Source organism: Sorex araneus, chromosome 9 (assembly GCF_027595985.1).
Source record: "Sorex araneus isolate mSorAra2 chromosome 9, mSorAra2.pri, whole genome shotgun sequence".
Taxonomy (NCBI): domain Eukaryota; kingdom Metazoa; phylum Chordata; class Mammalia; order Eulipotyphla; family Soricidae; genus Sorex; species Sorex araneus.
In genome coordinates this window covers 10,327,520-10,342,721 of record NC_073310.1, presented here as the reverse complement: position 1 = coordinate 10,342,721, position 15,202 = coordinate 10,327,520, and the positions used below count along the sequence as shown (strand labels likewise).

General features: G+C 47.5%; 1 protein-coding gene across 3 annotated transcripts in view; it reads right to left on the bottom strand.

Annotated features, from left to right (window-relative positions):
• BICDL1 (BICD family like cargo adaptor 1) overlaps window positions 1-12,822 on the bottom strand; it is a 95,339-nt gene extending 82,517 nt beyond the window's left edge. For all 3 annotated transcript variants that reach the window (XR_008631371.1, XM_055146643.1, XM_055146644.1), the window contains exons 1-2: window positions 12,297-12,822; window positions 1,957-2,172 (exon numbers count right to left, since the gene is read on the bottom strand). Coding sequence is in view for 2 of the 3 variants with exons in the window: in XM_055146643.1 (XP_055002618.1) it covers window positions 1,957-2,172; window positions 12,297-12,737 (657 nt within the window). In the remaining variant the exon portion in view is untranslated. The remainder of the gene's footprint in view (window positions 1-1,956; window positions 2,173-12,296) is intronic.
• Window positions 12,823-15,202: the final 2,380 nt, after the last annotated feature.

Sequence of the window (15,202 nt, the reverse complement as noted above, 5' to 3'; positions counted from 1 at the left end):
CTTTATACAGTGTCATACACTGAATTATTAGAAGCACCAGTAATTTACTGTACATTAATTAAGCTAAGTCTCTCCTGAAGAATTTTGCACCAAACACCAACCACTCAGACAAGGGTAATGCTCTCATGAAAACTGGGCCAAAGAGATAGTACAGCAGGTAGGGTGCTTGCCTTATACACAGCAACCCTGGGTTCAATCTCTGGCATAGTATATGGCCCCCTGAACATTGCTGGGAATGATCCCCAAGCACAGAATCAGGAATAAGCCCTAAGCAAAACTGGGTGTGACCCAAAAACCAAAGAGAGAGACAGAGACAGAAACAGAGAGACAGAGCACTTGTACTTAGAGATGAAATCAGAGAAAAGGTTATTATTTTTCTGGTACCTGAAGAGTTTTATTTCAACTCATCAGAACCAAGACACAATAGTAAATCCAGCTCTTAACTTCCAAAAGTAGAGGATTTAAAACCAGGGCATTAACATTCCTGCATTTGTTAAAGAGGTTGTTCTGCATTTAAAGTAGATTTCCACCTATACTGTCTTCACTTAACTAGTCTTGACCTTGGTTTAATTAATACTTCTACACACCACCCTATAAAGGTATAAATAAAGCATTTTTACTTAGTGTAGAAATAGAACAAACTTTAACACACACCTCATTTCATAATATAAAACAACGTGTATTTACAAATATAGCGTTGGACTGGAGTGATAGCACAGTGAGTAGGGCGTCTGCCTTGCACGCAGCCGACCCGGGTTCAATTCCTCCTCCCCTCTCAGAAAACCTGGCAAGCTACCGAGAGTATCCAAGCTACCCATGGCATATTCGATATGCCAAAAACAGTAACAACAAGTCTCACATCTCAATGGAGATATTAGTGGTGCCTTCTCGAGCAAATCTATGAACAACGGGATGACAGTGCTACCGTGCTACAGTATCAAAGAAAATAGCACGGTAGCACTGTCGTCCCGTTGTTTATCAATTTGCTCGAGCAGGCACCAGTAATGTCTCCATTGTGAGACTTCTTACTGTTTTTGGCATATCGAATACACCATGGGTAGCCTGCCGGGCTCTCCGAGAGGGACAGAGGAATGGAACCCAGATTGGCTGCGCACAAGGCAAATGCCATACCTGCTGTGCTATCACTCCAGTCCATCAAAGAAAATAGCTACTGAAATTTTCCAGGGCAGAGCCAGAAGAAAGCTCAGAGCACAGCCATGTGTGACCCCGAAACAAGCCAAAAAAATATAAATACAAAGCAAAATAAAATGAGAAAACTCTTTTGGGACTAGAGAGCTCATATATCAGGTAAGGAGCTTGATTTTTATGGTACAGATGGACAAAAAAGTATTTCTCAGCCTCAGAAAGGAAGAAAATCAGGCCATCGAGAAAGTACGGTGTGTAGGGCACTTGCCTTGCACATGGCTGATGGGGATTCAATCCCTGGTACCCTATATGACCTCCCAACCCCACCAGCACAGACTCAGGAGTAAAACCTGAGCACTGCCAGGTATGGTCCAAAAATAAGAGGTAGAGGGGGCTGGAGCAATAGCACAGCTGGTAAGGTGTTTGCCTTGCATGCGGGAGACCCGGGTTCAATTCCCAGCATCCCATATGGTCTCCTGAGCACCGCCAGGAGCAATTCCTGAGTGCAGAGCCAGGAATAACCCTTGTGCATCGCCAGGTGTGACCTAAAAAGTAAAAAAAAAAACAAAAACAAAAAAACAAAAATAAGAGGTAGAGAGAGAGGGAGAGGGAAAGGAAGAACCCTCAAACAGATTGTCCAATTCTGTTAATGGCACAACCTAGGCTCCTGACTCCTGCCTGAACAGCTGATGTTCTTGGAGGTGAAAAATACTTGTTGATATCAAAATCCAAGGTAACACAAAATCCCAAGTACTCTTAGGAAATAGATGATTGCCATCAACAGAAACTATTTCAAATTTTGTGACTCACCCTGCTGAGTTGATCCAGTAACCTTTGGTTCTGTTCTGACAGTTCCTGGACAGCCCGCGTTTTCTCTCGGTCTGCTTCCCGTAGGTGCAGCTGCTGCCTCTCCAGCTCGTCCTGAAGCTGTTTCACGTCACTCTCCAGTTCTGACACACGCCCTTCCCACTCCCCTTCTCGGTTCTCAAATCTTCTTCTCAGTTCATGTTTCTCTTGTTCTAAGTGCTGGATGAAAAGCAGAGAGGATTTTAACTATAGCACCTTTCCTTCTTTTTTTTTTTTTTTTGCTTTTTGGGTCACACCCAGCGATGCTCAGGGGTTACTCCTGGCTTTGCACTCAGGAATTGCTCCTGGCAGTGCTTGGGGGACCATATGGGATGCCGGGGATCGAACCTGGGTCGGCCGCGTGCAAGGCAAACGCCCTACCCGCCGTGCTATCACTCCGGCCCAGCACCTTTCCTTCTTTTGCTCTTTCCTTATGCTAAAAAATTTTCTCTTCTCCTAGAGATAACAATATAGGAAAATTTGTCCAATTCAGCAAATAAAACATTCCTTTCTTCCAGAGTGGGAAAGGTATTGGATTTCACAAAAAAAGAATCCTATTCCTGATTTTTTTTTAGTTTGCTTTTGTTTATTTGATTTTTCGTTTTTTCTTTCAGAAATCCAGAGGTGCTCACAGGTTACCCTATGTGGTGCCAGGGATCAAACTCAAGTCTCCTGCATGCAAAGAATATGTTTAGTCCATTAAGTTATCTCTTTGGCCTGCAAAGATTATTTATTCCTGTCTTTGAGTATGGGGTTAGAGACGATCTCACCTGAACTACCTAGTAAACAAAACATTTAAACAACTTCAAATCTGTCCTAATCGAGGTTTTGTTTATAATCATTTATATGCAGTTATATAAAGATGAAAACTTTGGGGCCAGAAAGAGAATACAGTGATTGGGCACTTGCCTTGCTCCAGGCTGACCCAGGTCCAATCCCCAGCACCTTATATGGCTCCTTTAGACCCTTGCCAAGAGTGATTACTGAGTGCAGAGCACTAAGCACTAGGTAAGCACTAAGCAGCACAGGGTGGGTGTAGTCCCAGCCCCCTCAAAAGGATGAAAACCAGAGTTTTACTTCACAGCCCAATAAGCACTTGTTGCTATATACAGCACTGCATTTCAAAGTCATTAAGGCAAGTTCAAGTTTGGGTCTACTTTAAATCACTTTATACTAGCCTTATGTATTTATTTCCAATGCACTGATTCATTCTTGAGTTTTTATACGGGTCAGCCACTGTATTTGGAAACTTAATGAAGAGCAAAGTAGACATGGTCCTTGCTTTTACAGAGTTTTTAACTCTAGTGGGAGAAGCTATTATTATACGTGACAAAATGCAGGAAAAGTACATATGGTTTGAAGAAGCAGCTCAACAGAAAATGATTATTGTTGAACTGAAGAACATCTTTTTATTTCTGCAGGGGGAAAACCCCCAATGTCTCTTTTCTGAGGCAAAGCATGCACTCCTACTTTGAAAACACAGTACGAAAGACTAGTTTTTAGGTTTCAGATCACACCAGCTATACTCAAGGCTTGCTCCTGGCCCTGCACTCAGGGATTACTCCTATCTCTCTATCCCCTACCTGCCTATTTTGAGTCTTCAAGAAATTCCAGTGCACTGAAGTTTAACCTCAAGCACTGAGGTTATTTCAATAAATCAAAATGACTATATGGCACTGGAGGGGTAAGTTTAATGAGCTGAGCATGTGCTCAAGAGGCATGGACTCGGTTCCTGGCATCACTCGGTTCCTGAGTACCACCAGGAGCAATCACCATGCACTGAACTGGAAATAGTTCTGGGACTCTAATGGGTGTGGTCCCCTTAACAGATGTGAAAAATGAATGTTTTTGTTCTTACTTAGTAGCCTCCTTCACCTTGGAAAGCTACATGGGGGGCGGGGGGCCCACCGTGTGGTCCTGGGGATTGAACCCTGGTCTTCCACATGCAAAGCAGGCACTTTAGCCCTCTGAGTTATCTCCATGGCCCAGGAAAGCTACATTCTTTTTTTTTTTTGATTTAAATTTATTTATTTTATTAAATCACTGTGAGATACAGTTACAAAGCTGTCATGTTTGAGTTTCAGTCATACAATGATCGGACACCCATCCCTCCACCAGTGCACATTTTGCACCACCAATGTCCCCAGTATCCCCCCACATCCCAACCTTCCCCCTGCCTCTATGGAGACAATTTCCCCCATATTCTCTCTCTCCTTTTGGACATTATGGTTTGCAATATAGATACTGTTACTTCCATTTGTTTGTTAAAATTTTGTATTCAGTTTGAACATGTTATTTTGTTTCTCAAAACATTCTTTTTGGCTAGTTATCTTTTGTTTGTTGATTTTGGTTTTGGTTTTGGAGTCACACCTGGCAGTGCTCAGGGCTTATTATTGGCTTTGTGCTCAGAGAAAACTCCTACAAGCCTTGGGATATTTTATGGGGTGCCAGAGATTGAACTTGAGTCAACCACGTGCAAGGCAAGCGACCTACCGATTACTATTGCTCTGGTACCCAGTTAATTACCCTATTTCCCTCCCTGTAGTGTTGAAATTGTTGTTATTGTTGTTGAGGTAACCATTATCAAGTTGTGGTACTTGCACACTTGGCTGTGGGGCTCGCTGTGGTGTGGGCTCTTTGTAGTCTGGGCTTCTCTAGCTGTGTGCTTGCTCTAGCTTGGAGGGCTCATGCTCTTAACTGATACACACAGTTTGGGTTGTGGCCCGCATGGGATTTGCTTTGGTGCTCACACAGACGTCATGTTCCTGGGTACGATGTTTGCACATATTTTGAGTCATGGCACTTGCCTGGAATCACACCCGGAAAGCTACATTCTTATTCAATCAAGTTCTCACTTTCCAAGTGCTTTCTGGAATGCTGCTTTTGGAAAATCCAGTTTACAGTTATATGAGAAAATCAGCACTGTCATTTCACATCTCATACCCCCAAAGGAGCTTATTCCATTTTATCCTACCATCCTATTCCCCTTTCTTTGCTCTGAATAACTCATGTTTCTGAAAGTCAAATTTATTCCCAAAAGATGTCTGCCATGACAGAGCAGGTAAAAGAATGTGCCAAAGAAAAAGTTGGTTCCTAAATTAAAGTTCTGCACATTAGCAACAGAAGGTTTCATTCATACTTATTTTAATAAGTATAGCACAGCGGTAGGGTGTTTGCCTTGCATGCGGCCAATCCGTGTTGATTCCTCCACCCCTCTCAGAGAGCCCGGCAAGCTACTGAGAGTATCTCGCCTGCACAGCAGAGCCTGGCAAGCTACCCTTGGTGTTTTTAATATGCCAAAAACAGTAACAATATATCTCACAAAGAGAGATCTTACTGGTCCCCGATCGAGCAAATCGATGAGCAACGGGATGACAGTGACAGTGATAGCCCCTCAAGGTGACACCTTTAAGGGATAACATTTGAATATAGCCTCTATATGGTGAAAAAGTAGAAATGTATTCATTTTACTGTTCTGTGAAAAAAAGGTAGTTTTTATTTAAGAAATTTACTTAGTTATGCGAGGGAAGAAGAACAGGAATTCAAGAGAGAACATAGGTTTCTCCAGAGTAGGAAAAAAAATCTGCATTTATACATCATACAATTTCAAGTGGGAGCATGTAGGAAAAGAAACAACAACTCAGGGTGGTTCTCTCTGGCATAAGAATTTCCCATTCTACACTTTCCCTATATTGCTAAACTTCCCAAAATTAATTTTTTTGTCGCTGTGGAAACTTCAGAGAGGTTAAACGCATAAACCAATGCTAACTGTCATACTAAAATTGTGATGTGGCTTTATTAAGTTTTTCCAAAATGAAAAAGACTGAGCAGAAGGCAACAGCAAGAAGTCAATAATCACAGAGTTGCTGAAAGGCCAGATAAATTAGGCCTGTGTTCTAAAAGAACAGAGAGACTTAAAAATAATCAGCAAACAGCTGTTAGCGAACAGCCCGACCAAGCACTATAACAATCCAATGCACTGGGGGAGGGACTGAGGACAGGTGGCACTGATCAGTCTATTCTGTCCTCCTATTCCTCGGGACATGTGACAAATTTCCTAACTCAGGTTTCCCTACCCTTCCAAAACAAATTTCCCTACCCTTCAAAAACATTTTTCCTATGAGTGAATCTGGAGAATTCAGCTTTTTAAGCTCTTTTGAAAAAAGAAAGCTTTCTGCTAGATCTACAGTTTTAATTAACCAATAAACTCTAGGCAGAACTTCACAAAGTACGGAAGTTAGGCTCTTGCCATGCTTTCCTTGTTATTTGGTTTTATATGGCATTTCAAATGTTTATATAAAAATCTGTAAGGATGGGGTCAGAGTAATAGTATAGCGGTAGGACACCTGCTTTATCTATCCCAGGTTCCATCTCCAGCACCCCAGAAGGTTCCCTGAGCCCTGCCAGGACTGATCCCTGAGTGCAAAGCCAAGAGTAAGCCCTGAGCACAGCTGGGTGTGGTCCCAACACAAAACAACAACAACAAGAACAATAACAAAACCAAAATCTGTAAGGTCATAAAAAAAAAGGAGAGTCTAACAAACTCACAGAAAAGAGGAGAAAGGGGGTTATGAAAATTAAATGTAATATCCAGGATGGGACCCAAGAAAAATAAATGACATTAAGGCTGAGAAAAACTAATAAATAAGCTTAAAATGATGTACCAATACTGATTCATCGACTATAGCCAAGTCCTCTATAGTAACTTAAGATAATAAGTAACTGGGCGCAGAGTACATGGAAACTACTTATTTCATTTCTCTGTGAATATAAAAATCATTCTTAAAATAGGTTAATTTTTTAACTTAACAAAATAAGACCCAGTATCATTAACTACCTAAGACTGTTACAGAAATGAATTTCTGCAAATAAAGATTTTGTTTTTGAAAGGCAGTATCATTCTCATAGATTCAGGATAAGGTTCTTTAAAAACACGAGAAAAAAATTCTATTTTTAAAGCAGACATGACCTGAATGCATATAAGACCCTTGGGTTTACCTCCCTTAATCTATTTGTGACTTCCTCTACACAGTGATTTTTCATTATATCTGTCTGGGGCTCTTAAAATAGTACTAGAACCATGAGAATTGGCTTGGGGGAGGGGGGAATTAGATGAAATTGAATAATACCTCAGCAGTGAAAGTATTCATTTTCAGATGGAATGAAAAATAGAGATCCTGTATATTACATTTTTTTAAACAAAAATCTTAATAACTGGGATAAAGCACCGTAGCACTGTCATCCCACTGTTTATCGATCTGCTCTAGCGGGCACCAGTAACATCTCCATTGTGAGATTTGTTACTGTTTTTGGCATATCAAATATGCCACCGGTAGCTTGCCAGGCTCTGCCGTGTGGGCGGGATACTCTCGGTAGCTTGCTGGGCTCTCAGAGAGGGATGAAGGAATGGAACCCAGGTCGGCCGCATGCAAGGCAAACGCCCTACCCGCTGTGCTATGGTTCCAGTCCAACTGGGATAAAAAAGGTATATAAATTGCAAGTTAGTGTCTCAATTTGTATTCTAAGGGGTGGATTAAAAAATACCTAAGGAGGGCTGGAGAGATAGCACAGCGGGTAGGGCGTTTGCCTTGCACGTGTGGCCGACCCGGGTTCAAATCCCAGCATCCCATATGGTCCCCTGAGCATGACCAGGGGTAATTCCTGAGTACAGAGCCAGGAGTAACCTTTGTGCATCACCAGGTGTGACCCAAAAAGCAAAAAAAAACAAAAAAACAAAAAAACAAAACCTAAGGACATTATTAACTTTTTTTTAAAGCAAAAGTGTTTTTGCTTGCAGGACGTCCACCTTCAATCCCCAATATGGTCCCCAGGACTGCTAGAGGAAACTCCAGAAAAATGAGTCATATGAGTACCCCTTGAGCACCATCAGGTGTGGTCTCAAAACCAAAACAAAAAAAAAAATTGATAAAAAAGCTAGAGGGCTCATTTTTGACACAGAATTAAAAAAAAAAAAAAAGAAAAACACCTTGGAAACCTTAGGCATAATAGCCTGATTCTGTGAATGGATAAAAGATAATAATACATTTAAAGGTGGAAAAAAATGACCAAACCTTCACTGTCACTGTCATCCCACTGCTCATCGATTTGCTCGAGCAGGCACCAGTAACGTCTCTCAATGTGAGACTGGTTGTTACTGTTTTTGGCATATCCAACATGCCAAGGGTAGCTTGCCAGGCTCTGCCGTGCAGGCGCGATACTCCCGGTAGCTTGCCAGGCTCTCCGAGAAGGCAGAGGAATCGAACACAGGTCGGCCGCGTGAAAGGCGAATGCCCTACCGCTGTGCTATCGCTCCAGCCCGACCAAAACCTTAAGTCTTAAATTAAACAAACTCAAATTAAACTGAATCTTCATTTTAAACCTGAGATTTTTATATTTTACATTAACCTTTAGACTTCAAGGATTGTTTATATGTGTGTGGACACAAATATATGTAAATATATATTTTTTTCATTTTTGGTGAGGACAGGTAGGGTATTAGTCAAACCTAGTGGTGCCTAGAGACTAGTACTGATGGAAGTACTTTGGAAACCATAAGTGATACCAGGGACTGAACGGGAATTAGCCACATGCAAGGCAAGCAACTTAACTCCTGAACTCTCTCTCTCCAGCCCTTAAAGAATGTTCATTTAATAAAAAAATAGAAGAGTGTTTTGTTTGCTTGCTTGGAGTTGCTAGGGATTAAACACAGGGCTGCACACATACAAGTAAGTACTCTATTCCTGAGTGACATGTCTGGTCCCAAAAAAAAGTATTTTATAGGGTTTTTTTTTGGGGGGGGAGGTTGGGCACACCCAGCAGTGCTCAGGGGTTACTCCTGCTCTGCACTCAGGAATCATTCCTGGCAGTGCTCGAGGGACCTTAAGAGATGCCGAGGATTGAACCTGGGTGGGCTGGATACAAGGCAAACACCCTCTCCACTGCATTATTGCTCTGGCCCAGTATTTTATGTTTTAAATGAGAAAACAAATATTGGGTTTTGAACTAACCAACAGGTAGAAAACATGCTGGAAATGACTTTTTTGGTCCTGAAGTTAGAAAGGTACAATTTTCATGTTGTCCAGGAAGCAGCTATGATTAATACACAATTAGAGTTAATAGTCAAACCACCATACTCTGGGTACAATAAGGTATTTTCAAACCAACTGATGATAAAATGTGTTTAACTCCAATGTTTCACCAGCTCATGAAATATTAAAAATGCTTTTTTAAAGTAAGGGTTGGTTAAAAAAGGGGGGGGGCTGGAGCGATAGCACAGCGGGTAGGGCATTTGCCTTGCATGCGGCCGGCCCGGGTTTGATTCCCAGCATCCCATATGGTCCCCTGAGCACCGCCAGGGGTGATTCCTGAGTGCAGAGCCAGGAGGAACCCCTGTGCATTGCCAGGTGTGACCCAAAAAGCAAAAAAAAAAAAAAAAAGTAAGGGTTGGTTCAAGGTTCACCAATGTTTAATTTAGTTTCATACAGGGAATAGCTGTTAAACTTTTAAAAATGGGGCCAGAGAGATAGTACAGCGGGTAAAGCACTTATTTTCCTTCAACATGGCTGACTGTGTTCAATTCCTGGCAACACATATGGCCCCTGAGCCTTACCAAGTATGATCTGTGAGCACAGAACTAAGAATAAGCCCTGAGCAGTGCCAGGTGCGACCCCAAAATAAAAAACAAACTTTTGAAAGTATTCTGCTAAGCAGACATTCTAAAATCTAGGCTGCTCAAAAATAAATAATACAGGAAAAATTTATCAGCAAGTATCAAATGAAAGTCATCTACTAATCAGATTTGTACTCCCACATTAATACTAAAGGAATTAGAGGAATTAGGAAGCAACTAATGATAATATAAAAGATATTTAAAAGTATACATTAAAAAGTACTGGAGCCAGGGCTGAGGAGATAATTCAAAGGGTTGAAATATATATATATATATATGTATATATATAAATAATATACTTGGGTGCAAAATCTGACAAACAAAAAGGCAGAAGAGATAGTCAGGGATTAAGATGCTTGCCTTGCGTGCTACTGACCCAAATTCACTACCTGAAACCACATTAATCTCCGGAGCACTGCCAGGAATGATCCCTGAGCACAGAGCCAGAAGTAAGCCCAAGCAACTACTGGATGTGGGCTCCCCTCATCCAAACAAATAAAGACAAACCAAAAAATGTTAGAATTTTTAATAATTTTAAATGTGTATGGGAAAAAAAGTATAACTAAATACTTCTACCCCATCACACAGCTTAGACTGATAAATTTATTTGACTTTTTAAAAAAATACTAACAATTATTTTAATTTCAGCCAAATATACATAAAATTTGCATCTCAGCCTTTTTGGGGGTTTGTTTTCGGGTCACAACGGACTGTGCTCAGAGCCCATTTACTCCTGGCTCTGTGCTCAGGGATCACTGCTGGCTGTGACTGAACCCAGGTTGACTTGGCTTGTTGCCTTACCTACTGTACTATCTCTCCGGTCCCTACATTTTAACTATTTTTAAGCATATGGTGATGGAGCTTTAAATACATTCACAATGGTGTAAAATCAACCACCACAAATTAAAGCCAAACTTTTAATACTATAGTTCACATGCTTGCTACGAGAGTGGAGATTTTTACAAAGCTAGTTGGAGCTTTAAATGATCTTACTGCCCATCAAGTGAGTAACAGAAAGTCAGGGGTAATTTACACTTTCACTTTTGACAGAACTTTCCTTGTAGTGTGGAAGTTTGCAATCTTTTTTTTCTTTGTTGAACAAATGTATAAAGGCTCCGCAGGGAACCCAGATTGTATGTCACTGCACACTCTGAAATCCATCGCAAATCAAACTGATCTGATGGCCCTTTCAAGTTAGCTGTCTCTTCAATCAAGCCTCTCCCCTGAAGGACCCGCCAGTCACCCAGTAAATCTCTGCGGCAGTACTTTTATATAGTCGTGGTAATCGAATCCCTTAAAAAAAAAATAGACACTCTTTTATTTCCAGACCTCTACTTCTACAGAAAATTAAACAATTCACTGGGTTGCTTTTTGGCAGTCTACCTATAGGTCTCACAAACCACCTTTCAGAGGGGTATCTCAGGAGCTCATCAGGCCACAGACCTAGTTAACATGCCAACCGAACTCCCTGGCTTCCTTTTCTTCCCCCTGATGTGCTTTTGATTAGACTGCCCACACACTGAAATCTTACGATAGAAATGAATCTCAATCTACATTCTGACTGTGGTGATAGAATCATAGGGACAAGGGAACCAAAGCAAGGGTCCATTTCAGGCCATACGCAGGACCTCGGGGCTGTACTGTTCTCTCCCAAGAATGAGAAGAACCGATGACGCCACCAAACTGAGTAACAAGAGTAAATAAATGATCTTTATTGCCGGAGGTGTCCTTCACTCCCCTCGCCTCCTCCCTTCTCCCCCACCCCCTTTGCTTAAATGTTTCCAAGCTTCACAAAAACGCTTCCTAGTTAAGGACAAGAAAAGGGGGCACAGCTTCAAACGACTTTGGTCCAGAGAACTGGCATATATAAGCAGGAAGGGCTTTTTAGAAATAACAGTCCAGTGTTAGGGCTCTCAAAAGGTCGCACGCACTCTGCCCACTGCACGCGTGAGCCCTAGGTCACAGAAAAGTACTTTTTTCCAATACACGCAGGACGCTGCGGTCCTCATCAAACCGGTTCCCAGGGTCACATGTTGAGCGCAGGCGGGCCGGGCTCTGCAGGGGAAGCGCGCGGCCTAATCCCCGAGTGTTTGGAGACTTTATCAGTAAAGCCCCTCGAGGGGCCCTTGATCCCCACCACGCCGCGCGGCCGGGAAGTTCAGACAAGGGCACCTGGAGGTCTGAACTCGGCCAACGGGGCGCTCCGGGCTCACCCCCGGATTAGCGCGATTAACCACTTCTCGGAAGAAAAGCCGGAGCACGATTCCAATTGCTCCGGGGCCCGGCCGCCTCTGCGCGTGCACGCGTCCCCGAGTGCCGTATAAATTAGTCATGCCCCCAGCTCTACCCCGGGTTCCCGCTACGGGGCCTGGGGAGAACGGCCCGCCCGCCCGCCCGCCGCGCGGGTGCAACTGGAAACGGACCCATTTGCGAAGAAGCAGGTGGAAGGAGAGAGAGAGAGAAAAAAAAAATCAATTAAAAAAATATTTAAAACAGGCCAGGCGGCTCCGGGCGCGCGCAGGTCTGACGGTCCCGAACACTCCATCCATTCCAGCGCGGGCCCCGCCCCGCGCCCCGCGCCCCGGCGCTCCGGGGGGGACCCCGCAGGGGTGGGGGTGGGGCGCGCGGTCCTCACCTCCAGCTTGTCCGTCAGCTCCTTGTGCATCCGCTCGTACTGCCGGCTCATGTCCTGGTTCCTCTCGAGCAGCGCCTTGCCCAGCCGCGCCGCCAGCACCAGGTCCTTCTCCTTCTGCCGGATCACCGACAGCAGCTCGGGATCCTGCGCGGGCGGCGGCGCGGCGCCGTCGGCCGGAGGCGCGGGCTCGGCCGCGGGCTGCTCCCCGGGCTCGGACGGCCGCTCCCCGGCCGCCAGCAGCGCCAGCTCCTCCTCGAACGCCAGTTCCAGGTCCCCGGGGCCCCCGGGGAAGGAGACGAGGGCGGCGGCGGCGGCGGCGGCGGCGGCGGCGGGACTCCCCACGGCGTCCGGGGCCGCGGCGGGCAGCTCCATGCAGCAGGCGCTGTCCGGCTCGGCGGGTGCTGAAGCGCGGCCGGCCAAGCCCAGGCAGAAGGCGGACATGGCCCGCGCGCGCCGAGCCCGCAGCGGTGCGGCCCGGCCGGCGCGCGCCAGGCTGCAGGGGGGAGGGGCCCCGCCGCGCCGCGCCGCGCCCCGCGCCCCGCGCCCCGCGGCACGCGCCCCCCGGGTCCCCGCGAAGCCCTGGGCGCGGCGCGCGCCGGCCGCCCCTCCCCCGCGCCCCCGCCCCGCGCGGCCCCCGGACTCGGCTGCTCGGCGCGCGCCGGGGAGAGCGGGGTGGCCGAGGGGAGGCCGAGCAAGGGAAGATCGGGGGGCCGCGCGGCCGAACCGGGGAGGTCGCGAGAGCGACGCCGCCCCCCCGCCCCCCCCAAAGCCGGGGATCAGCCGCCCTGTTGCTGCTGCTGCTGCTGCTGCTGCTGCTGCTGCTGCTGCTGCTGCTGCTGCCGCCGCCGGCCGGGCAGCGCCTCACGGGGCGGACTGCGCTCCGCGGGGGCCGCGACGCTCGCTGCTGCTGCTGCTGCTGCTGCTGCCCGCGGCCGCGCCCTGCAGCCGCGCTCCATGTCCCTGTCCCTGGGCCCGGCGGCAGCCCCGGCGGCAGCCGCGGCGACGGCGGCGGCTGCTGCTGCTGCTGCAGGGGCCGAGGCGACGGCGCCTCATCGCGCGTCGCGCAGCCCGGCGAGCTCCTTCCTGCCGGCCCGCCGCGGCTCCTCCCGCTCACCGGGCCCCGCCGCGGCCCGCCCCGCGCTTCCGGCCGCGCCCCTCTCGCCGCCCCTCGCCGGCGCCTGACGCGCGCGGGCACCTGTTCGCCGCGCCCGCGCGGGATTCGCCGGCGCGCGGGTCTCCTCAGCGGCGCCCAGGTGGCGCCGGCCGCCTTAACCCCTGCGCTGCCTCGGGCGCCGCGGGCGGCTGCGCGCGCCGCCTGTGGAGGGACGCGGCGGTGGCGGCGGGGGCGGCGGCGGCGACGGGGGCGGGGCGGGGCGGGCCCCCCCAAAACTCCCGCGAGGCCACGCCCCGGCCTCGCGTGGCTCCGCCCTCAGCGCCCTCGCCCCGGGGCGTGGCCTCGCGTCACCTCGCGGCGCGGCCCCGCCCCTGCCCCGGCTCACCTGGCGCCTTGGCCCCGCCCCGGATCTCCGCGCGCGTTGCCTAGTGATGGGGCGATGCGCGCGGTCCAGTGGAGCCTCCGCCTTGCCGGTCGCCACCTCTTAGGTGGCCCCCAAGGACGTTGCTGTCAAACCCAGGAGAGAGCGAGCGGGCGAGCGAGGGAAGAGAGGGAGAGAGAGGCGTTGTGGCGGAGGTTGGGCCCCCAGGAGAGGGAGCCCGAGAGAGCCGCTGGAGGACGGCATTTTAATGATGATGACTCAGGGAGTTGGAGGACCAGCTGTCTCCCATCCAGCAGAACCAACCGCCTGGAAAGAAAGGGGTGACGCCGAGAAGTAACGGGGGAAAAAGCGGATCACAGATGGGAAGGCGAGTCAAGACGCTTCCCTGATAATAGCTTCCGGACACTAGGCCGTTAGTCCGTGCCGGGTCTCCTCGTGCTAAGCTGTCCGGTCCGCCCTCCGAGAGGACCTTCTGAACTCGAACCGCGCCACTGGGGCCTCTTGACAGGTGGAGTCAATCTGCCGAGGCCACCGGTTCGGGCAGGCCAATCCCAGGGGCATCTGAATCGTTATCCCTTACTTTGTCCGCGTAGGAGAGATGGAATCGGGGGTCACTTTGTGACCAGATGACCAGGTGGATGTTGGAGGTGATAGCCTCCGGGGCGTTTAAGTTTAAGAACTTGCCTTTCTTAAACTCAATGATCCTACTCTGCCAGACTTACCTATTACTGTGAATCTTCCTGGCATGAACGAAAGGAGTGAAGAGCTTACTGGTGACTTCCGGTCACTTATTGCTTTGCCCTCCCTGGTGCTGCTCTGTCTGGTTTCAGAAGCAATTCCATTCGAAGCTAGCCCCTGCCCATTTTGATGTTTTTAAAGACAGCCTCGACTCTTTTCATCACAGTGAGATGGAAATTTCAGGACATCAAGAGGCCGAAATGGGTCGAACCGTTTTTGTGGCTTTTATTTCTTAATTGAATTCAGAACCCAATCAATATCCAAGTGTAGTCATCGCTTTTTACTCTCAGACTAAAGGTGAGACTCTGAAAGGTCCTCACCTTCAGGTTCAGGGCTGACATTGTTCACTTGTTGAAAGGAGACTCAACAGAGGGGGACCCACATCAATCTTGGACTTAAATTTGAGAAGGTACAGCTATTAACACTTTTATTATGCCCCCTTGAGGAGGAATTGTGAACCCAGGGTGAGATCCAATTGAAATACCCTTTTGTCTTTTTTTGACCAGAAAAAGATGTTCTACCTGATCTATAGAGGCACATACCTAGAGCATACAATTCCTAATCAAAGGGGATTTAGGCTATTCTATCCTTGATGCAGACTTGCGGACTGTCTTTTGCAAAGAACCTTCGACTTGCCTTTCTTAAACTCAATGATCCTACTCTGCCAGACTT